Here is a 25,750-nt window from a genome sequence, read left to right on the forward strand (position 1 = left end):
CTAAAAACGAACATCCCTACCAGAGAGCATTGCAGTTTTATGTTTCCCTCGACGATTGCAAGTAACCTGAAAATTTATCTGAAGGAAACGTAAGTAAAACGGTTTGAGAACGGTTAAATAAGCGGTGGTTGATTATGGAAGGAGAATTTAAGTGACCCAGAGCCATAGTGAGAGTAAAGGAACCTCATTTCAGTGACAACGAGTGCAGAAAACCGAAGACTGTGACGTTATTTTGCGATTATTCCATTTTTTGTTTTGTTTGTTAAATTTACCGGTAAGTTTAACTTTTATTTTCCAGGCAAAACCTGCATATTTCAAATTATTATATTAAAATAAGATAGGTAGAGCGTTGTTATTAAAATTATTAGTTGTTTTCTGTGTGGCAAAACAATTACTAGTATAGCGTTATTCTTTTTCAAGTGGACTAATATCACAGATAACAATGGTATCTGTTGTGATACTATGAAATGATAGGGGAATGTCATGTAATATACCGGGTGCGTTTGAAAAGTACAAAGTACACCCCTATTACTTTTCTATTTTTTTAGATAAAAAAACGAGATTTGTTATGTTAGTATACGACATTAAATTAGGATTGATTGATGTATTCAATTCTTTTTGGCCACTTGGTTTCACCGGAAATTACTACAATTTTTGATTTTTAAATGGTACACACAACGGTATTTTTTTACTTTATTCAATAGAAGATGACACTTTGAATATAATGACATATTATATGTCAACTTTTGACATTCCGGTTTAAAAACAATGGTATTTTAAATTTCAATTTAGAGTGCCATGGCTGTATTAAAAACACTAATTTTTAATCAATGAGCCTTGGAAAAATCTCTTGTCCTGACCGGTTAAAAGATGCCCAAATCGTTTTTTTAATCATATCTCAATTTTTTCAAATGGAACAGGGATGACTCATTAGCATATTTGGAAAAATTATTCTTTTGAGAATAATTTGGTACCATACACTTGGTATTTCGGGTCAAATTGTCGTTAGGAAACGCATGTTACAATTTCTAATAAACCATATGCGAAAACGTCAAAAGAGTGTCATTTTCTATCGAATAAAGTAATAGTGCTGTTTAAAAATCAAAAGTTGTAGGCATTTCCAGTGAAACAGGAAGTGGCCAAAAACAACTAAATACGTCAATCAATTCTAATTTATGTTACATACCAACATACCAAATTTTGTTTTTTATCTGAAAAAATAAAAAAATTATGGAGGTGAGCCATTTTCGAGACGCACCCGGTATAGTACTCACTATAGAGATGCACTTAAGTGAAATCTCTGAGTTCTATATTCTAAACTAGCTATAGATCTCCGACACGCTGTTGCAGTACCCGGTAGAAGAAATCATGACATAAAGAAATACATATTTTATAGCAGCCTTTATTGTTTCTTAGTAATAGGATAATGATATTCCTTTTTTGCTATAGATTATTTATGACGGTGTATCGAGTTAAGGTTATGTGAATAAACTATAATATACAATTAACTGTTAATGCATTTGAGAATTGTAACAAGCATTACAAAGAATAAGGAAGTGTTTTACTTGATGTTTACATAAAAAAATGTAGAGATACAGGGTGGCCCATTAGTGCGAGGAAGTCCAATAACGTGGTTGTTATCGAAGATATGAAAAAAAGTTATATATAAATTTTGTATGGTTTTATAAATGTTCAAGCTTCTAACTAACGCCCAATTGCACTCCTTCCAACGCTATCTAAGATTATAGAAAGGCTTGTTAAAAGAAGGCTGGTATCTTTTCTGTTTAAGTACAAATTACTTACTGAACATCAATTTGGATTTCTAAGCAACAAGTCCACAAGTGACGCTATGTTTTCCCTCCTTAATAAAGTTTACTCCAGCCTAAATAACCACCATTCTACAGCAACAATTTTCTGTGCTTTTTCTAAGGCGTTCGACTGTGTAAATCATAAGATCCTAATTAATAAACTGCAGCACTATGGGTTCAGGGGAACATCTCTCGAATGGTTTAAGTCGTATCTGAGCAACAGAAGTCAACTTGTGAGGGTGGATACCACGTTGTCTTCTAGCAAGCCAATAGAATGTAGAGTACCTCAAGGCTCAGTACTAGGCCCAATTTTGCTTCTTCTTTTTATTAACGACATTGCTACCATAAATATCATTGGTAAAATATGCCTTTTTGCGGACGACACTAGCTTCACTTGGAGTAACAAGGACGTCACGGCACTTCATAGGATTATATCAAATGACTTAATCACCATTAAATCTTGGTGCGATTTGAACCTCCTGAGTCTCAACATTTCTAAAAGTAAAAGCTTTGTCGTATAAAAACTCGCTACAGCCTTTTGTACTTAACAACACCAAGGCATTGACGTCGTAAAATCTGTAAAATTCTTAGGGCTTGTTGTAGACAATTCTCTAAAATGGCACATGCATATCGACGCTTTGTTGAAAAAATTAAGCTCTGCCTGTTTTGCATTAAGATCTATTTCTAACGAGCTTTACTTGTCAGTGGCTAGAACTGTTTATTATGCACTTTTTTAGTCGCACCTCAGATATGCCCTTCCATTCTGGGGTACGTGTTGTGCGACTCAATTTGACTGCATTTTCAAGCTCCAGAAGAGAGCTGTTCGATATTCACTGGGACTAAACAGCAGAACTCATTGCCAGGATTTTTTTAAAAAATTAAAAATAATTAACTCTTCCTTCCTTATTTATATTTGAATCCGTTTGCCTAATACGTAGGCAGGTATCAGCTTCTCAAGAAAGGCAATCTCACACTTATCCACTCAGGAACGCGGAGCAAGATCTTTATCTACTTACCCCATGCTCAGAGCTAGTTAAAAGTTCAATATTATACAACTCGAAAAAAATGCATAATCACCATTTGAAATCAAATCCATAACATCATTTTCTTCATTTCGCAACATTGAAATCTTGTGTATTAGACAGGGCTTTCTACGCCGTAAATGACTTATACCGTATGATCGAATAAAAACGGCGTCAACGATGGCTATGAAATGAAGATCGCTGTTATTTTATATGTAAAATTATCAAGAACGGTAAACTAATAGGATTGCTCATCCTTATAAGACGTACGTTCGCCTCTTCCCGCGCTTCAGCTGACAGTTGTGACGTCATTGTAGTCCTTGTCAAAGCCTTGCCATGATAGTGTGTATTATTAGTTGCCTATGGTAAACTTATAAAAATAACAGCTGAGAAATGTTCAGTTAATTATTTTGTCAATTTTAAATGTGAAAAGGTGTCTTTAAAGTTTTTAGAGCTATATAGTGTATAAATACGTTCATTTTGTGTTGTGGATTGTGACAAAGTGCATACTAAGTGCCCACGATTTTGTTTATTAATTATTTTAAAGCAAAATATGGAAGTACTCTAAAAAGAATGTTTGCAAAAGGTGATGCTGGGAACTGCTGTTCTTAAAAATGCATTATCCGAGTATTTAATACGATTTATACAGTTAATTTTCTATACTGCATACATATAAGGTGTTTAAATAAATAAACTAAATAATGAACGTTTTGCAGTCGGCAACCAATAATGCACGTCTGTGTATTATTGGTTGCCGGATAAGGACTAATAACCATGACAAGGGCTACAATGACGTCACAAAGCGAGTAGTTTTCGCATGCACCTGGCGGACACTTTTGGCTGAATGAGCAGTCCTATTAGGTTAACTGTTCTTGTAAAATTATATGGGAAATGTCTTCGATCGTCATTTCCAAGCCAACTGGACGCCGTTTTTTTTCGATCATACGGTATTTTGATAATCGAATTTGATCTTGTAAACACTGGTCTAATATTACATACTATATTTACTATGAATATAGTAAATATTTTTGAATCTTATTTTTATGTTTTTTATTCTTTGACATTGTAAACATTTACATATAAATGTTTATTTTAAACAATAAGACTGACAATGTAATTTGTATACTTGTTTTGTATTCTCTTTTGTTTGTTTATTTTACCTTTGTCAACAAATTGTAAAATTTTTTGACCTTAAAGGCATTTCTTTATTTATTATAATGGTGCAATATCTTAAAAAATTTTATACAGGGTCAATTATAAAAAAGCGTTCAAATCTGGTCATATATCTAATCTATTCACCATTAATTTATAACTCGGATTATTGTTAAAATCATTTGCGATTTAAATATACCACGTAATGGCTTAATGTTTTTATAATACCTTAAGATGTCTCTAATGTAAGAAGTGCCATTGTCAGTTACGTAAATAGGTACACTTTCTAAATGATTATATTACAACAAAGACATGCAAGTATCTAATAAGATTATTCCAAAAGCCCATGATGTCATATTTAACTCAACATTAAACACACTCATATGTCTGTCATTAATAAATGTATTTGGATCTATACTCTAAAAGCAATAAATTTTGTTACTGATTCATTAGAGAATTATTGTTAAAGAAATATATCTATTAGGGTAAGACATTAAAATTTGGTTTAATAAAAATTATTTAACTAAAACGGTTATCGTTATGGCTTAGTAATTATTTATTAGAAAATAAATAACTTACAAATTCTTACTTATTACTTATCCATTTTGGTGAATTAATAACTATATAGATCTTTTTCTTCCTTGACCTAGTTGGCTTCTTATTTACCGTATTAATAAATATTTAATTAAAGTATATAAACCAGTATTTGTATTTTTTGATAGAAAACTCGCTACTAATGATTTAATTTTTAAACGATTTTGCACAGATTTTAGAACCCCAAAATTTGTTTTTTAAACGTCACAAAAGTATTAGCTTTTCTTGCGACGTGATTGACAATATACAGGGTGGGTCTTAAATAAGTGCAAATATTTACAGGGCTGGTAGATCTTGATAAAAGGAACATAATTATTTTCTCTTTTACCGTTTTTCAAATAAATCTAAAATATCGGATATATTTTAGTTTGAAAATTTGGAAAAAAATTTTTTTTTGCTAAAATTTTGAGAACCACTGGATCTTTTCTGGATTTTCTTTCTTGTAAATTTAATCTACTATGTTGCCATATTATAACAAAATATATTCTTCAACTAAAAAAAAAAAATTTTGTATTTTTTTTTTGAAAATTTGGAATATTTTGAAAAGATTTTGGGAATTTTTTTTAGTTTTTAGTTAAAAAACATAATTTCTTGATAATATGGCAACATAGATTAAATTTATAAAAACAGTGAAGAGAATAATATGTTTGTTTTATCGGAAATATTTGCAATGATTTAAGATTCACCCTGTATAATTACTTACTTATATTGACTTATTGAAAATATTATTGACTTATTTGAAAAACAGTAAAGAGAATAATATGTTTGTTTTATCGGAAATATTTGCAATTATTTAAGATTCACCCTGTATAATTACTTACAAGGTATTGCTTTTAAATCTTTTTATATTATTTGGAACGTTTAAATTTGTTTAAAAAATTATTTGTGATGTTTGAAAAAATAGCATGTTCTATTCGGAGTAAAAATGACTTTTTGTGCCTCATATGTCGTCAAACGCACAGTCTCGCCACAAAAAAAATCATTTTTACTCCTAATAAAACAATATACTAATGTTGGCTAATACAAGAATAAGTTAACAAACTTTTTTATGGTTTATTGGAGCGTTTAAGTTATATAGAATGTCAAAGTCAAATTTTGAGAATTAGGAAAAAAAAATGAAAAGAATCCAAATCAGTAGTTCGAAAAACGGATTAGTTTCGAAAATGAACTGCATAAGCACAAAACTTGACCCCGGGTTTGGCATTTAGCAATCGAATTTGTGGAATTTCTATTTTGTGTTTATTATAGCGTGGAATCAGTCAAGCAAATGTAGAAACGGTCTTAATGTTGCACAAGCATTTATTGAAAATGGTTTGCTTGACTCACTAGGTGACTCCAAGGAACTAGTTCTAAGTTTGATTGAAAGTATTACTTGTTTTGGAGTTTATATGTTGTTTATTGTATAAACAATAAAATAGAATCGAATTATAACAAATACCAGGGATATATAAATATAGGGATTATGTATAATTATTATTAAATGCAAATAATAGGCGGTATTATTAGCCAATAGAAAAATTAGGATTTCTTGAGATTTAGGAAATGATTGAAGATATCAGTGTTGAATTTTTATGAGGGGTGTTAATCACTGCGACCTTACAGATCTATTGTGTGTTCCCCTTTCTTGAGTTATAACAAAATATAACTCATCATGCAGTCTCAGGGCTTTGACAAAAACGAGTATCTGAGACGGCTCAACAGAGGCTAACTCTCCATCTTCGACATCAGATGTACCAAAGTTTATAGCACAAACGGTTGTCGTCTCGGCGCACTCAGAGATGAGGTGTTCTGGTGTTTCCTCATTTTATCCACAGAATCTGCCTTTGTTTCTCAGCTACAATCTACTGAGATGTTCGTTAAGGAGTCAGTGTCCTGTTAGAAATACCGTGACAATTCGAAGATTGTTCTTACTTAAACCAAGGAAAACCTTAGTCTAGTGTCTTAGACCGTTGCAGGAGTCCCATTCCAGGTGACGGACGGTGTCTTCCAGGTTCTTGAGGTTCTTTTTTCTAGCTATATCGTTTGCTTTTTCATTGCCTTCTATCTCTTGGTGAGCGGGCACCCAGTGTAGGAGGACTTTATTATCTTTGCCTAATTTGTTCAGCTTTTCTAGGCATTCTTTGGCCAACTTCGAATTGATGGTTACTGAGTTGATCGTTTTTAGTGCTGCTTGACTATCGGATAAGATATTCCCCTAGGAGATGCAAGACCTTGTCGTTGGTGGGGAAGCTACTGGTCAGGTGCTAGGGGGAATCCCCCTAGCGTCTGGCTTGGTCTAACAAGAATCTCACTCATCGTCTTGAACCTGGCTGTAGTGTCGAAGCCAGGGAATTGCACCAAGACATATAACGATGCCGGACGAGGCTACCCCTGTCCCTCATACCAGGCACCCTCTACAGACTGTGGTCATGCCTCGCGGGTAGAGGGTGGGGGGGGGGTATTGGCTTAACCGCCTGGACCAAGAGGACACAACCTCACCAAAAACCTAAATCCTACGATGGCGGGACCAGGTCAAAGGGATGCGTGGCTAAATAGAGGACTAGCCATTACTGGCCTCAACCTTGGGGCATCAGGGGCTGCCCCATAGTATTTACCCCTTACTTCTACATGCGGGGCTCTGTAGAAGTGGACCGACTATCCCTAGCGGTAGTTCTAGCGACTATCCATAACACTATGAGATCTAGCATTAAAACCACCGGTGGAGCTGTGGGGAAGCACCCTAGCGACACTGGAAACATTTACAAATGAAAGTTCCAAGGGACCAAATCCAAAGGAAACTACAAGAGGGGCGGCTGACACTTGCTTGGGATCATCCTCCACAAGTGGCACACAAGCTACCACCTTCTCCAGCAAGGGTCGGGAGCCTACCTCTAGACCCAATAAGCGACACAAGCTACCGTTTCGTCTACCCGGCCTGGGTCAACCAGGCGGGCTAGACGATCCTCTGAGAGCTTATCGGAGCAGAAGCACGGAGATACCTCCGACTGCTCCACGAAGGACTTGCTCCAGAGGAAGCAAAAGACTCATCTCCATCAAAGAGAGAACCTCTCACCGCTTCTCCGACAGGGAGAGAAAAAAGCCATTATGGAAGGCCGTTCAACACCGGGAGGTAAGCAAGGACGTATCACCAGCTTTGCCGCTATTGCTGGAGAAGTGAAAATGGCGGTGCGGCCAAAGAATTTCCCAGAGGTTGCTCTGACCACCGACCAGCAAACGTCTCTAGAAGAGGCTATACTGGACGAAGTAGTGGCGATCGGATCGCAACTTAACGATCTACAAAATGTGGATCAGCTCCGTTTTGCGGGGATACACTTTCGGGTGGGCATGATCCTCATAGATTGTGTATCTCAAGAATCGGCGAATTGGTTGGTGGAAATCGCACCTAAGCTTAAAAATTGGCAGGGGCCGGAACTAGTTGCAGTGAAGGGAGAAAACATCCCTAAAGGGGCGGCCATCACGGTCTTTCTGCCTAGGAGCAAGGGTAAAGACACCACCTACCTGCTGAGCCTTATCCAGGGTCAGAACTTCAATGTAAGGACATCGAGTTGTCGAGTCATCAACTCGAGGGAGGAGGGTCATGGTCAGGTCCTCACAATAGGAATTTACCTCAAATCCAAGGAGGCAATAGAGAAAGAGGGATATCCTCTATTATAGATACGGGACAACACCGGTATCAGGTCTAAGGAGAGACCAAGTTAATGTGGTGGAGAAAATAGAGACAGATCCTCCAGCCTCCACCTCACGGGCTCCTTAGCCGGAGGCAAGCTCCTCGACTGTGAAGGGCGGCACGGAGGGCTAAACTCCAACCGTGGAAGGGTGTGTAACCTCGGAGGAAGAACTGTTGTCAGAGGAGGATGGGAAATACCCTGTCCCCTCTACAACAGAGGTATGGTGGGTTATAGACTGTGTGATGACTCAAGAAAGGGGGGCACAATAGATCTTTAAAGTCGCAGTGATTAACCCTCTTACTCATTCTATATTCTGCATCTGATAAGATGCCTGCTATTTCATGTTTTCCCATAATTATTTATTTCTTGTACAGTATCTGTCTAAAATATTTTTTACAGTTTATTAATTTTTGGTAAAATGATTTTTTTGTGTTCAGCAAATTAATAATTAATACGGTACTAATTTTTACAATTTCTTTTAGATTCACAATGGAAAAACTAATACTTTTCATAGGATTCTGTACCATAGGTTTAAGCTTTGCCATGCCAGCCAGTAATGAACAATTAGATAAGGTAATTAATTAATTAAGATATTGAATTTTAATTATTTAAGTTATTTATTAACATTTTCATTCAAAGAATAATTAAAAGTTATACATGAAAATATAAAAAAAATTAAATAATATAAAATATATTTTATATTATATAAATTTACGAAGTTCTGATAATACTATACGCAATTATAGAAAAATCGAAATTTTGGAGAATATATTGAATCGTCAGAAGTACATAAAAGGGTACATACGAATAATTTGGACACGATAGATTATAACCTAGAACAAAAAGAAGTGAGTATATAAAAAAAATCATTTTTTTTTCAAAAGCTATTGCATTTTATTTTATGTACATAAAGCTACCTTTACCAAGCAGATTGCTATGTAAAAAGCAATTAAAAATTAGTGTACTTATTTTGAATTTAAATACATGTAATTGTGTAAATATTTTTAAGCAGTTTTAGTTGGTATGCTTGAAGATTGTCATCAAATGTTATTTCTACGTCAATTAATATATCATTTTTATTCGAATATTATAAAGGTATTTACAAATATGATTATCTAGGTCATATACATTGATGACTTATTATTTCAATTTTGCTTTCTACATATTGCTGTTATATTTTTGCTTATTTGTTGCCATTTATTAAGTCCATAATTTAAATGGTTAGGCTATAATTCGGTATTCGGTATACAAGGTGTCCCAGGGTAAGCGTTCATTGGAAGTTTCTAGAGAACTACAATATCTATATTGGAGATTTTTTTGAACATCATTGTTTCACAACGAGATCTATCGATTAAAAACATTTTCAATATGACGGTACTTCCGGAAATACCGCAAGTTTACAGCCAGTTTCTTATTTTAAATGGGTGGTTTAATTTTCTTATTTTAAATATAATTTCTATTTTTCATTACATACTTAAATTCTCTGTGAAATTTTATGAATTTTGATATTAACACTCCATACCTAACATTAATTAATAATTCATTTTATTTTGCCTTTTGCCTTGATAACTTTAAACGTCTAGTGATGTAAAATAGATCTGGCCATTTCATATTGTGATGCTATGTTCAAAAATCAGTATATCAACGATCATCATTTCCAAGCCTACTTTGCTCCGTTTTTTTTTCTGATCATACGGAACATTATTAATAATATCCACTATTAGATATCTAAAAAGGGAAAATATGAGATATTTTTTATAAATACACTTTTTAAATTCTTAAGGCCGGCAGTATTTACCTATAACATAGGAAATTCAAATACATAGTTTTCTGACAGATGGAAATGAATTGCCTGATTGTTTGACACTTAAATGTTAAAGGAACTAGATAAAATCAAGAAAAATATATGCTTTAAAACTAAATCTTAAATAACCAAAATACGATTTATTTTTAATATTGAAATAAAAAAATGTGTTTCGATTTGAAAAAAAATGATTGATGAGAATTTTTTAATAGCTCAATCTCATGACAGCTAGAGCCATTATTATATGACATTCGAACAATTTAATTTTTGAAATAGGTAGCCACACTTCTCTTTTTGTCACAGTGGCTGTGGTAATCACTAAATTTGACTTTTATGCTATAGACATTTTTTTGACAAATCAAAAATTTTAATTTTTTTCCTCAAAAACGGTTAATGTTAGGTATAGAATGGTTAACATCAATATTCATAAAATTTTACAGATAATTTAAGTATGCGATAAAAATGGGGGCACCCATTTAAAATAAGAAAGTTGGTATCAACTTCACAAAAGTTCCGCCATATTGAAAATATTTTTAAACGATAAATGTCGTTGTAAAAGAATGATATACAAAAAATCTCCGTTCCTTCTCCGTTGTAGTTCACTAGAAACTTCAAATGCACGCTCAGCCTAGGACACCCTGTCTATATATTCATAATATCGTAACGGTTAACGGTATTCGGTATTCGCAATACAGGGTGCTACAAATTCGAGGTAGGAGCATTGGTATCTCGGATACGAACATTTTTAAAAATTAGAATAAAAAAAGTATCAGGTGTGGCATATCATTGTACTCAGGAGACCGAGTTCTTTCCAAACCTGATATAAAAAATGCAGGCCCGTATTTAAAAAAAAATCAATTGGCCTCTGTATCTCACAAATTATCGGCTAATTGGAAAATCTAAAAATACCGATAATATACCTATAAATACCTATAAAATCAGATAGCCCTAATAAAGTGGCTATGAGAATGTGCAATTAGTTTTTTTAGATTTTCTAAAAAGTAACGACAGGAAAAAATAAAATTAATATTCAAAAAAATCCATTTTTTCCAAAAAACTCAGTAATCCTTGAAATTTTTAAAACTTTATTTATGGCATCTTGGTGAACATGCCAAGGAGTAACTTTGCCCCAATTTAACTATCTTCGTATCTATTATGGTTTCCAAAATACCAACGCTGGTACCTCGAATTTGTGTCACCCTGTATATATTGACATGTTTGTAAAATGACATATTTTTTTCCTTTAACAGTTTTTTTATTCCTTTAGGACACGTTTGTAATTTCTGTGTATTTACAAGGACAGTCAATGTCTATGCATTTCCAATTTTTTTTTGTGTACCGTAGTAGCTGCTTTGCAACTATTTAGATTGCTTACAGCGTTTATTTTGTAATGTAACGATCGAAAAACCCAATCAATTCCGATGAAATTAAAGTCTAATTTTTCTTACGCTTGCATAAGCTTCTTCATAGTTCATAGTGATATGAAATTTCTTTTAAATATATTTTTGCTTTCACTGGATTTTTTCGTACTAAATATTAGCTGTTACACAAACATAATTTAAGATAATTCTCAAGAAGCACTTTCATTTGCAAGAACTTGGAACTATAAAGAAACAATAATTCGAGGCATTAGGCTACTTGCACAAATTTCGATTTTGGTCAATTTGAATGCCTATACAGGGTGTCCCACATACAATACTACTACGTATTTTTGGAATGAAAATAAGTTGATTGGACACAATTTACCTCTATACAAAAGTGCTTCGTTTGTCAGTTAGAGAGCATCAAACTTTTCAAAAATAAACATATTTTTTCAGATATTTTAAGAACCGTTATTCCAGTTTGAATGAAATTTTGGGTGACTATGTTTTGCTACTTTAACATTTGACTTTCACAAAAATCAAGAAAAAGTACGGGAAGGGTGAAAACTACCCCCACCCCTACATAAATTTTAGTGTAAATATTTTCTAACCACCGACGACAGATTTTCTTTTCGTAAAATCTAATCGTCCCTCTAGTATTTACTACATTCTTTGTCTCTTGTAAAAAACGCCATATTGCATAGTTTTTGATAAACACATTTTTGGTGAATTTATTTTCCAAAGCAGACCTACAAAATATATAGGGAGTTCCAATATTTCCTGGACATAGAAAAACTGCGTATTATTTTGAATCAAAATAAGTTAATTGCACATAATTTACCTTTATACAAAATTGCTTCGTTTGTTGGTTAGACGGAAAAAATATCAAGAAAAAATAAACCCGAACATTAATTAATTTAAAATTTATATTTTTTTTAGGTTTTTTTGAAGCTTATTGTCAAATATAATTTGTGGTACTAGTTTTCGTCTATCTCCTATAGAAAAGGGTGTTCTCCTATTTAAAAGCGTCGAATTTGACCCACCCTGTACATGTTTTACCTTTTCTGTTTATTTTGTAAAATAAAATTCCATATTTTCGCCAACTAGATTATTAGAGCATAATAGATTTTATGTGCCTCCATAGCTTGATGTGACAAAAACGTTTTTTGGAAATCAGCTTTGGAAAAATAATTTTTTCCTTAAAAAGTATGCGCGGTGGCGTTTTTTTACAAGAAATAAAAAAACGTACTAAATACCAGCTAGACCATTATGCGAAAAAAGGTTGTCGGTTGAGTTTTAAGCCTTCATGTACTTTTTCTTGATTTTTGTGAAAGCCAAATGTTAAAGCACTTAGCAAAACATAGGCACCCAAAATTTCATTCAAATCAGAATAATAGTCCTTAAAATATCTGAAAAAATGGTGTGTTTATTTTTTTGTTGTTTGATGCCCTCTAACGGACAATGAAGCACTGTTGTATAGAGATAAATTATGTCCACTGAACTTATTTTAATTCCAAAAATTCGTAGTAGTTCTACGTCCACGGAATATGGGCACACCCTGTATAACAAATATGTTAAATCCCTTTTTTTAAATTTTCATCAAAGTTAGTCGATATTTAAATTGACCCATTAGGCGGTTTTGGCTGTCTTTGTGACGTTACAAGGGGGTACATTTTTATTTTTAATTTAAGGAGATACAGCACACCACAAGTGCGATATATAAAGGGAAATTAAAATAACTTTGGTTGCACATCATAATCCGATCACCAGCAAACTCCATAAGACGTTGTCATGTCTCCATGTTGTCATTGATGACGTGCAACCAAAGTTGTTTTAATTTCCCTATACATAAATATCTTGGGTACCTTTGATACATATATCTTGATAAAACCTTGATAAATATATCTTGGGTACCTTTGAGAAACCAACCCTTATTTGAAAATGCAAAGAAAATATATTTTTATCGTTTTTATTCAATGATAAGTACTTTATGTTTGTCTATCATTTTTAAATTTATCTCCATAATTATTTTTGATTGCCAATTTATTTCCACTTATAATATTATTCAAAGCTTGTTGTAAATAATTTAATAATGCACTTAAACTTATTGTTTAAAATTGAATTAATTATGTCTAATTTAATATAATCAAACAATCAATTTTCTTCTGAACAAAGGAAAGGTTAAATTATTAAATATTTAATGCCTCGCGTATTTTGGTTTTTCTTGAAAATGTGTTCTTGTTGTTCTACTACTGTCATCTACAGAAATATTGCATACTTTCTAATGCACAAGGTTGTACAAGGTAGTATTTATTTTTATTTACTTGATTTTTTAATTAAAGCACTGTACAATTAAAAGGAATTAGTACATGTGCAAGCATACATTTATTTTGTTGAGAATTGAGTTTTGAATATTTGAATTCAAAATGAGAATATGTGACGAAATTGTTATTAATACGAGCGCTAGACAATATGTTACTTTATATCTCCAAGTTCTTAATAATAAATAATATTAAGAGACATGCATTACCGTCAAAGGTACATTTTCTTTCCTGATTTTTTTACGTAGATTCTCTGAAAAAAACCCGCTGTATAATATCCGAAACAGTATAATCTTTAATTGAAAGAATTGAGAAGATAGGCAACTTAATGGGCGAATTCCTGATTTTCCCTTGCGTCTCAAGTGCTGTACGGTGGAGCCTCTACTCGTTCTGCGACCAACGCATAAAACACTCATTTTCTCTAATTCGGCTAGCGAAGGCATATCGAAGAGGATGTGGAACTATAAGCGACAGTGTTGCCATATTAGAATGTGTAATATTTGTAATACTGTTGCGGGCCGGTGTGGACTCGACCTAACCTCACAATATGGCCCGCCCTCGGATGACCTTAACATCGCATAGACACCGCAATGATTCATTCGTTCGAGAAGAATCGAGTCCCACTGGAATGGACTAGTACATACGAGAACATTCGAAAACCTTCTCTACGCACCTAACGATCTATGGACAATTCTAGAGTTCTTTACCTGTCGGTATAAAAGCCGGCGGCTGTGGCCTACAGGGGGCAGTTATAAATATACCAGTGCAGTTGACGCGCGAAAATTCAAAATAAATTCTTAGTTATAAATCGTTTGTAAATAGTTCTATAAGTCTTTTATCGTTATTGTTTTTGTTAATTAGTGTTAAATAAATAGTGTTTAAATAAATTGTGACTTTCTATCCACACGGAACCGACGAAAAACGTAACAATTGGTGTCAAGTGTGGCGTGTGTGAGTGATAGACTAGAAAAAAAAATAAATAAGACTGACAATGACTTCGAAAAAATTGTTGAAAGACTTGAAAGTGTCCGAACTGAAATGCATATTGGAAGAGAGAGAGTGCGAGACAAATGGAAAGAAAAGCATTTTGCAAGCTAGACTGAGAGACGTTTTGGTGGAGGAAGGTGAGGATCCTGACACATTTTACTTCGAGCTGGAAGGTGACCTTGACTCGTCATTGAAAAATTTACAAGACAATTTAAACGACAATTTGAATAGTTTAAATAGTAAAACAATTGACTTGGAAGTTAATTTAGAAGAGAAAATCAGTGATAAAATTAATATTTTGGAAGATAACATCGCAGAAAATTCTAAAGACATACAGGCCAGCTTTAATAATAAAATAATTAATTTAGAAGAAAAGATAACAGAAATTATAGAGAATTCTACGGAACTACAAGACAAAATAACACATATTGAGGATGATGTAAACCGAAAAATCGAAATTTTAAAAGAAAAAATAGCGAAGTCAAATTCACCAAAATGTCAAGAAACATCGGAGGGACCGAAACTAGTCGAAAATAGGTATACCTCAAAGTCAGTTATTAAGCCTCCACAGTTTGACGAAAAAACCGCTTGGGCCAATTATTTTTGCCAGTTTGAAGCCGCTGCGAGAGCAAACGGCTGGACAATCGCTGAAAAAGCTACCGCTTTGACTATCGCACTGCGGGGAGATGCGACTGATATCCTGCAGACACTGTCACCATCGGAACAGAGAGATTATCAGCAATTGGTACGACATTTAGAAATGAGGTACGGCCAAGCTCATTTGGAACATGTCTATCATTCCCAACTAAAAAATCGCATTCAAAAGGCAAATGAGTCTCTGCAGGAGTTTGAAGCCGACGTGGCCCGCCTCGTTCGCCTTGCGTACCCTGCTACGCCCGAGAATGTTATGGAGCGGTTGGCAGTACAGGCATTCTCCGACGGCTTACGTGACAACGAGACAAGACAAGCACTTCTCTTAGCCCACCCAACGCACTTGGTGGATGCTTTAGCACGTGCCCTAGAATTTGAGGCCGCGAAACAAAGTTCTCGGTCTCTAGTGAGAGTACGGGCGGTCAACCAATGTTCCGACGAATCCGTGGAAAGCATTGTACGGAAAGTCATGGAGGAGTACATGGGCAAGAAAGGACCGACTTGTTGCTGGAATTGCGGCCAGGCAGGACACGTAAGAAGTCACTGTAAAGAAAAGGACGTGGACCCGGTTTCGCCAAGTGTCGAATCAAAGGGACACATATCGAGCAGTACCCAACAGGTTCCAACGAAAACTGCTCAAGTCGCATCGCTACAACACAAGTTTAACAGCATTTTTGTGGATGGTTTCGTGGATGGAGAGTTACGGACCATGCTTTTGGATACGGGTGCGACCAAAACGATCATCAGGCCGGATATCGTTAAAACATCAAAAAGGATTAAAACAACACAATGGCGACTACGTACAGCTACAGGAAGCTCCGCTCTCATCCATGGAGAGGTAGATCTTAATTTTGTTATCGGAAGCACCTGTTTTAATCATCGAGTGTTAGTAGCAGACATCGAAGATGAACTTATTCTCGGAATGGACATCATGACCACTAGAGGTTTTGAGCTAAACCTCAAACAAGGAATTTTGAAAATAAATGAAGAAGAAGTGGTTCTGCATCGAAAATGTGAGGAGACGCTTCGCGTGGTGGTAGCAGAAGATGTTTCGATCCCTGAGCGCTGTGAGATATTTTTGGATGGTTGCCTAGAAGGTAAAATGAATAATGGGAGTATTATTCTGTTGGAGCCAAGGAACCATGACAGCGAAATAGGACGAGGGATCGCTGTTGGAAAAGCCCTGCTACGAGCGAAGAAAACTGTACCGGTGAGAGTAATGAACACGAATTATTATTCTGTATCCTTGAAGAAGGGAACCCTCTTAGGGTACTGTTGTTCGGTCTCCTCAGTCGTTCGAAGCGTGGAAGCCTCCAAAGTTTCGACTTCAAAAATTCCGGACAAAATGGTGAAGGAGTTAGTAAACGTTAAAGGATTATCTCCCGAAAATAGAAGAAAATTGAGAAACCTGATAATCAAGTATCAAGATGTGTTTGATAAAGGAGAAGCAGGACAGAGAGGTCGTACCAATTTAGTACAACACAAAATTGATACCGGAGATGCACGACCAATCAAACAAAATCCGAGAAGACTTCCGCTCGCCAAACGTGAAGAAGCTGATAAAATCCTTCGAGAAATGAAAGAAGAGGGTGTCATCGAACCATCTAACAGCCCGTGGACATCGCCGGTAGTACTAGTAAAGAAGAAAGACGGTACCACCAGGTTCTGTGTTGATTATCGGCAGCTCAATAATGTTACCAAGAAGGATAGTTATCCCCTGCCGAGGATAGACGATACTCTAGACACGCTGGCGGGGTCAACGATATTCTCTACGTTAGATCTGAAGAGTGGATATTGGCAAGTCGACATGGCGCCGAAAGACAGAGAGAAGACAGCGTTCTCGGTGGGCTCCGGACTGTGGCAATTTACCGTCATGCCTTTTGGATTGTGCAACGCGCCAGCTACCTTTGAGAGACTAATGGAGTCTGTGTTAAGGGACGATCCTGGACTACCTGTTTAGTGTACCTGGATGACATCATAGTGGTTGGGAAATCCTTTGACGATCATCTGAAGAATTTGGAAGAAGTTTTCAAGCGACTAGGGAGCTCTGATTTGAAACTTAGCCCCAAAAAATGTCATCTGTGTCAAGAAAAGGTACACTACTTGGGACATGTAGTCTCCTCCCAAGGAGTTGCGGTAGATCCACAGAAGACCAAGACAGTGGAAGAGTGGCCAATACCTAAAGATAAACATGAACTACGAAGCTTTTTGGGACTATGCACATACTATCGCCGCTATGTACAGGGTTTCGCCACCATCGCAAAACCATTGACCAGACTTACCGAAGGCGAGAGGCGTTTCTCTTGGGACTCAGATTCTGACGAGGCATTCCGAAAATTGAAGAAGGCCCTGACTAGTGCGCACATACTTAGCTACCCTCTTGGCAACGGAAACTTTATATTGGATACCGACGCTAGCAATGTTGCGTTAGGCGCTGTTCTGTCTCAGATCCAGGATGGTCAAGAAAAAGTCATTGGTTATTTTAGTAAGACCTTGGCAAAACCGGAAAGGAACTACTGTGTAACCAGACGAGAATTACTAGCAGTAGTTAAAGCAGTGGAACACTTCTACAAGTATCTCTATGGAAGAAAGTTCTTGTTAAGAATAGACCATGCTGCTTTGAAATGGCTGTTGCAGTTTAAGAATCCTGAAGGGAGGTAGCTAGATGGATTGAACGATTACAAGAATTTGACTTCGACACAGAACATCGAGCTGGGGCAATCCATCGGAATGCCGACGCACTTTCCAGAAGACCTTGCGCTAAGGACTGTAAGCATTGTTCCCGAGCAGAAGAGAAAGAAGTGAAACTCCTAAGAACAACTGTGGTTAATGATAGATGGCAACCCGAAGATCTTGCAAATGACCAAACCAGTGACCCAGAATTAGGTTTAGTAATTAACTGGAAAAACACAGGCCAAAGACCAACGTGGGAAGAAGTTTGCAGATATTCGCCGAACGTAAAGTCGTACTGGGCCCAATGGAATTCCTTGGTAATAGATAACGGACTACTTCGCCGTGTGATCGAGAGACCGGAGGGACAAGAAGAGAGAAGACAGATCGTCATTCCAAAGAAGAGGGTCCCAGAAGTCTTGGAGGAAGTTCACAATGGAACCAGCGGAGGACATCTTGGTGTTACCAAGACACTTGGCAAGCTGCGTGAACGGTTCTACTGGGTGAACTGCAAAGAAGATGTGAGGGCCTGGTGTAAGAAATGTGACATTTGCGCAGCCATTAATGGGCCACAAAAGCGTGGTAAAGCCCCTATGCGCCAGTACAATGTTGGTAGTCCCTTCGAACGAATAGCGATCGACGTGGCTGGTCCTTTCCCGGAGACGAACGATGGCAACAAATACATTGTGGTAGTAATGGATTACTTCAGCAAATGGGTCGAGGCCTACGCGTTGCCAAATCAAGAAGCGTCCACGATTGCTGATGCCCTTGTTAAAGAATGGATCTGCAGGTTTGGTGTTCCCATGGAGCTTCATTCAGATCAGGGAAGAAACTTTGAGTCCAATCTGTTCCAAGGCGTCTGTGAAGTCCTGAACATCCGCAAGACCAGGACGACTGCTCTACATCCACAATCCGATGGGATGGTTGAACGCATGAACAGAACTATCAACCGTTATCTGGCCAAAGTAGTCTCTGACCACCAAAGAGACTGGGACAAATTTCTTCACCTGTTCCTGTTGGCCTACCGTTCATCCGTCCAAGAATCTACAGGGCAAACTCCAGCCAGCATCGTTATGGGACGGGAAGTGCGCCTACCCTGTGATCTGAAATTTGGTTGCCGACCGGGAGAAGAAGTCGCCGGAGAAGATTATGTCCACACACTACGTCAAAGGATGGACGACATTCATCAGAGAGTCCGCCTAAATATTCAAAGTGCTAGTGACCGAATGAAGGAACACTACGACATTCAAGCTGAGCATGGAGGATACCAACCAGGGAAGTTGGTGTGGCTATATAACCCGCAGAGACGTCGTGGGTTATCTCCGAAGCTACAATCCTCGTGGGAAGGGCCATACGAAGTCATGGATAGAATTAATGACGTCGTATACCGTATCAGAAAATTGCCAAAAGGAAAACCGAGGGTAGTCCATTTCAACCGTTTGAGCCCCTACCAAGGCGAAATAGAAGATCGTGCTGGGACCGTGAGAACCTGCAGCTTTGATCCCCCTGATTCGGAGATGTCCTTTGACGATTTCATGGCCCGATACAACAGCAGTGAGAAGGCTCGCTATGGTGTAACCAAAGAAGATCAACGAGACCTCTTTTCCGTGCCTCCTGATTATTCGCTCGCTCATTGTGTGGCTCGAGATTTGCGGATGTCCAGAGGAATCGCTGCGACGTTCAATGAGAAGTTTGGGCGTGTCGGAGAACTACGCCGACAGGATCCAGAGGTTGGAAGCGTCTTGAGGCTAACCGACAATGCACATGGTCAAGCAAGGCACATCTTCTACCTGGTCACCAAGGAATGGTCCCCGAGTAAGCCGACTTATCTCAATCTATGGAAGACCCTGATTGAACTGAGAGAAGCCCTGCTAAACAACAACATTGCACGATTAGCCATTCCGAAGCTGGCGTGTGGACTCGATGGTTTGAGTTGGCGTACAATCCGGAACATGATTGAAGTCTTGTTCAGATTTACGGGAATCGAGATCCTCGTTTGCTGCTACAACCCAAAGCTGAGATCGGGAGAGAAAACTGTAGACTGCTATTTCTACCAGACTTCGCAATGTACCAGGGGCCAGCTTTGCAAATACCTTCATTCACCGTATAATCTCGGGACGAGCATGTGCCTAAGAAGGGGGCAGTGTTGCGGGCCGGTGTGGACTCGACCTAACCTCACAATATGGCCCGCCCTCGGATGACCTTAACATCGCATAGACACCGCAATGATTCATTCGTTCGAGAAGAATCGAGTGCCACTGGAATGGACTAGTACATACGAGAACATTCGAAAACCTTCTCTACACATCTAACGATCTATGGACAATTCTAGAGTTCTTTACCTGTCGGTATAAAAGCCAGCGGCGGTGGCCTACAGGGGGCAGTTATAAATATACCAGTGCAGTTGACGCGCGAAAATTCAAAATAAATTCTTAGTTATAAATCGTTTGTAAATAGTTCTATAAGTCTTTTATCGTTATTGTTTTTGTTAATTAGTGTTAAATAAATAGTGTTTAAATAAATTGTGACTTTCTATCCACACGGAACCGACGAAAAACGTAACAATACGTTTGACGAAAATATCTTTGATGAAAAATCCGCGTTTTTGTATTGAAAATTTATTCATGTTGGTTTGGTTTGGTAAGAATAAACAACAAAAATAAAAGTTTTTTTTTATAGGAACTGAATATGTCGTATGATAGAAAAAAAGTCGTTTAGTTGGCTTGGAAATAACGACTATTGTTTACCATAATATTTTACATATAGAATATCTTCGATCTTCATTTCCAAGCCAACTCTGACGCTGTTCTTTGTTTAATCATATAATATTATATTAGATAGTTTAATGATATAAAATCCGTATTATTAACGTACTGTACCCAAAATCCGTAAATCTATGGATGAATCTGTAGTTCTGGCAACCACACACTCTGCCGACTGAAAGCAGAACTACGGTACGATATTCTTTATCCGCCGTTTTTATGACTAATATTTTCTTAATTCGCTTTTTACGACTATCAACGCGCAGCGGCGCAGGGCTAAACCAGGTAAACTAAATCTCAGACAGGCTGAAGGTAACGCCAGCCACATCTCGGACAGGTTTTGTGGCTACGAAATTGCCCATCATGTTGCGCATCTTCTTATTTCTTCTGTTAACGGTTAAATATTCTATATAATCGTTTATTATGTCACATATCTACTAAACGGACATTGTTTGAAAGTGCTCATATCTATCATGTACTAGAGATAGATGGGACACTAATATAAAACAAATAAGTCTGTCATTTAGAGCCACCTGTTGATTCGGAAGAAACTAATGGAGAGTTTTGGTATAACATAATTTTAGCGTTCCGTTACTTATTAATGCTAACTAAAACGGCAACATTATTCAGTGCAAAATTATTCCTTGTAAAATATAAAATAATAAATATAGACTTTTTTACTACATTTTGTGTTTTTATTAGATCATTATAAGTGTAACATAGTCAAAACAAAAATTAAATTATGAATACATATATTTTAAATACCAACAATGGAGCACATATTGCCTATTATTTTTAATGATTTAACAAATAAATTATAACATAGTAAAACTATATACTTATTTATGATCAAACTATTTTTTATTTCGTTCAAAAATGTATTATTTCTAAATTGTCTTTATTAAAAAAGTTTAGTATCTAACACGAAAATGATGATCGATTGTAAATATCATAACGCCCTTAGTAATAAAAACACAAACTCTAAACACAAAACACCGATATTTCCAAAGACATATTTCCGACAAATCGGGAGACTTATATATTTTGAGGATTCTGATTTTGACAAGAGAAAATTATTTCTGTTCTTGTTTGCGGTTATTCTTAGCAACCGCTATAGCAGCGCCCTACAACGTATGCGCTACAAAACAATTATTTTAACTATCTATTAACCTTGTCTATTAACAAGTAATTATTCTATTAACAAGTTTTGGCGTCAAGTCGAGCATTCCAGTCTAAACTTGTTTTCTTTATCTATGGTAGTCAACATAGAAACTGTCATGTCATCTTCATTTATAAATCAGACAGAGCATATTTTTCATCTGGTCGGGCCCTAGGCACAAGAAAAAATTCGGGTCCTCTTTTCCAATAAAATTCAAAAATTCTTTTGTTAGTTTGAGTTAAAAAAATAAAACGTTATTTTTTAGATTGGGGAATCGCCGGTGCCGGTATCTTTGATATAAATTTATAAATACTTTTAAAAAATGCATTAATTATATCAATCTAAAGCTTATTTTATTTAATTCTATTTTCCTTATCAGAGGTAACTGTTTATTTTTCTCTGCTGTGTAAATTTACATTTGAAATTATGAATAATTTACAACCCTTAAGGGGCCCCCCAGACCACCGGGCCCAAGGCCTGGGTCTTATGGGCCTTATGGTAAGATAGGCCCTGAAATTAGACACCTGTACTTCAATGTCTTTTGTGCCATCTGGCAATGCGGAAGAAACTAAATTTGTAGCTCTATAAAAGTACCATTGAGTGTCTATGACCTGTTAACTATATTTTCTCATTTTCAAATAAACTATTCTACCTACTTTTTGAATATCGGTGTTGTAAATAAAATAGTAGACAAGTTTTCAGTACTGTATTTAGTTAATCTAATCGCTTGAAAGTAATGACACACTTCCCTAATCGTCATGTATAATATTCTTTTAAAGCTTTCTCAATGTTTCTACTAGACTTTTTATAAAATCTGTATGGTTGATTTATTTTAGGCAACCGTAAACGATATAGCCGTCAACACAGTATCGGAAGAGAAGAAACCGGAAGTAGAGATACAGCTGGGACAGCAATCGCAACACATTGTTCCTTCCACGGTGGAGATCACCGGAATCACTACAGGAGCTAATCCAGCCCCCACACATCCGGCAAAACAGTCAGATCCTTCAAATTTCAAGCCTCAGAGAACCGGTTCCATGTTTGCCAGATTCATAGACGATATATTTCAAGTAAGAAATACAGTACAATAAAAAATAGCGTCACGCTGGTCTTTATTATGTTGCCGTTGATTCAGAGAATTGGGAAGATACGCAACCTAATGGGCGAATTTGTGACAAGGCTGATTTGATTTCTCATTACGTATCAAGTGCTGTACGGTGGGGCATCTATACTCTTTCTGTAGCCAACGCATAAAATACTCATTTTTTCTAATTGTGGAACTGAAAGCGACAGTGTTGCCATATTAAAATATGTAATATCTGTAATACGTTTGACGAAAATATCTTTGGATGCAAAATCCAATTGTGTTAAACATAAAATCAACAAAAATAAAAACTCTTTTATATGTACTGAATATTTCGTAAGATCGAAAAAAGTCGTTTAGTTGGCTTGGAAATGACGAAGCATTGACGTTTACCATAATATTTTACATATTAAATAACAGCGATGTTCATTTCCAAACCAACTCTGACGCTGTCCTTTGTTTAATTATATAATATTATATTAATTTTTTTTGTTTAATGATAGAAAATTCGTATTATTAACGTACTGTACCCAAAATCCGTAAATCTACGGATTAATCCGTAGTTCTGGCAACACTGTCTCCGTCTTTGTATTCTTTATCCACTGCGCTGTAAACTACTAACTAAATCTCGGACAGGTTGATGTAAAAAAATCTAATTATAATTATTATATTATCTAATCATATTCAATATAATGTATAAATATTATTTTTTATAGAAGTAAAACCTCTGATGAGGGGTAAGTGACAAAATACTCACAATCTTTTAAGATGTTTATATAAATTTAATTTGCTTCAAAAAAAGAAGAGGGGCGTCATGTTTCGGGACTTTCAACAATTCCCATCTTCAGACCCAGAAAGACAAACGTCAATCTAGGAAGTAGGTTTCTGGTTTCTATAAAGTTTTTTGTCCCCAACCCCTCGTTAGAGGTTTTACTTTGATATGTACTCATACTGGGTTGAAGAACGTTTAGTAATTATTTTTTATTGTTATATTTGCAGATTCCTATTACAGTACTCCAGAGTGTAGCCAAATTGATAACAAATCCATTTACACAATCCAAAAAGGATCACTGATCGCAGAAAACTTAGTTTTTGGAGCATTGGATAGCCTGTTATAACTTTTATAAAAAAAACATCTTTTATTGTAAATAGTTTTTCTTGAGATCATACGAATTTGGTATACCTATTGTAAATTTTTAATAATAAGCTTTACTGATGCTTTGTTATTACGAAAGCATTATACATCTAAGCTTTATTAGAAGTACGAGTTATAGGATATATTTTTATAATTATGATTGTGATAATGAATTAATAATCATTTCATTCATATTAGGTTTTTAAAATAGAATTACAAAAATTGTAATTATTTAGTTTGTAAAAAGTATTTAAATTGTTGAATTAGTTCTAATAAAATAAGTTGAAAGAACAAGCAAAATTTTGGTTTAAATTCATTTGGATGAGTAAAATTTTCAATAGAACTGTGGCTATTTACAAAATATACAGAGCGAGTCTTAAATACGTGCAAATATTTTCAGGGCTCAAGGGGATCTCGATAAAAGAAACATATTTTCTGTTTACCGTTTAAAAACTAAAAACTAAAAAGATTTCCAAATTTTTTTTTGCACTCATTTAAGACCCACCTTCTATCTATTGTAGAAATTTTGAAAAGCATATTATAAATCATACATTTTTAATGATAGTTAAGTATAATGTAAGATATACTTATTTTTTTAAACAAAATTGTATAGGTAGGTACATAAAAATATATAATATATTATGCATTAACTCTACCAACAGCCAACAATAGAAAAAATTGTAGCAGAAACTGAGTTAACAATTTTCTAAAATTACTCCAAATTCTATTCAAATAGTATTACTACTATTGTCCGAACTATTGTAACATTTTTTTGTGAATAGATTTAAACCTCACTATGATATAAATATAGTAAACAATGGTACTACCCTTGTACTACTAATAATACATGCAACCAGTAATACAGAGATAAATATTACCGTATTAGGTATCACAGATATTAAACTACATATATCATTTTCATTCTCGCAGTTTTATCCTACCATTAATTACGGGGATGTATTCCCTCTATATTCTCCTTTTATTTTATCATCATCAACATCATTTTCAATGGTGTAGCCCTAGGGTTCCCAACTTGAGCATCGGCGATTCCGGGACAATTATCTTTAAGCTTTTAAATAATTGAAACAAAACATTAAATATTAGAGAAAAAAATATATTATGTGTGTAGTACACACTTTTTTAGTTACCAGGTCCCGGCCAAGACAAAACTTTCGCCGGGACAAACTTTCTGATTCCTGGTATTGTCCGCTTTTCTTGCCAGGTGTCATGCGCATTGCCATTTGAAGGATTTGATTCTGTGGATAACATCTATTACCTGGGTATTTTCTTTTTGTCGTATCAACTCTATTCTTTAGTGTCTCTCTTGGTTATACCCAGCATATTTCGTTCCATTGAACGTTGTGAGACCTCCAGTTTCCTTGTGATGTCCGTTTTAAGTGTCCAGGTTTCGCATGCAGGTCATGACTGGTAGTTGGTAGTACACATTGGTCGAATGTTTTCTTCTTTAGATAAAGTGGCATTCTAGATTTTAATATGAGTTTCTTCCATAAGTACTTCATGCTAACTTAATTCTTCTGTTGATTTCTGGTAGTAGAGATTCCGAGCTGTGTA

The 25,750-nt window shown here is 35.7% G+C and overlaps 1 protein-coding gene across 1 annotated transcript; it reads left to right on the forward strand.

Moving 5' to 3' along the window:
• The first annotated feature begins 103 nt into the window (after window positions 1-103).
• On the forward strand, window positions 104-24,473 carry LOC115874568. Its single transcript, XM_030889758.1, has 4 exons — window positions 104-274; window positions 8,727-8,817; window positions 22,796-23,029; window positions 24,043-24,473. The coding sequence occupies exons 2-4, from the start codon at window positions 8,734-8,736 to the stop codon at window positions 24,115-24,117; spliced, it is 393 nt and encodes a 130-aa protein (XP_030745618.1). The 5' UTR covers window positions 104-274; window positions 8,727-8,733; the 3' UTR covers window positions 24,118-24,473.
• Window positions 24,474-25,750: the final 1,277 nt, after the last annotated feature.

The sequence above is a fragment of the Sitophilus oryzae genome, unplaced genomic scaffold (genome assembly GCF_002938485.1).
Source record: "Sitophilus oryzae breed Bouriz unplaced genomic scaffold, Soryzae_2.0 scaffold_1297_pilon_pilon, whole genome shotgun sequence".
NCBI lineage: Eukaryota > Metazoa > Arthropoda > Insecta > Coleoptera > Curculionidae > Sitophilus > Sitophilus oryzae.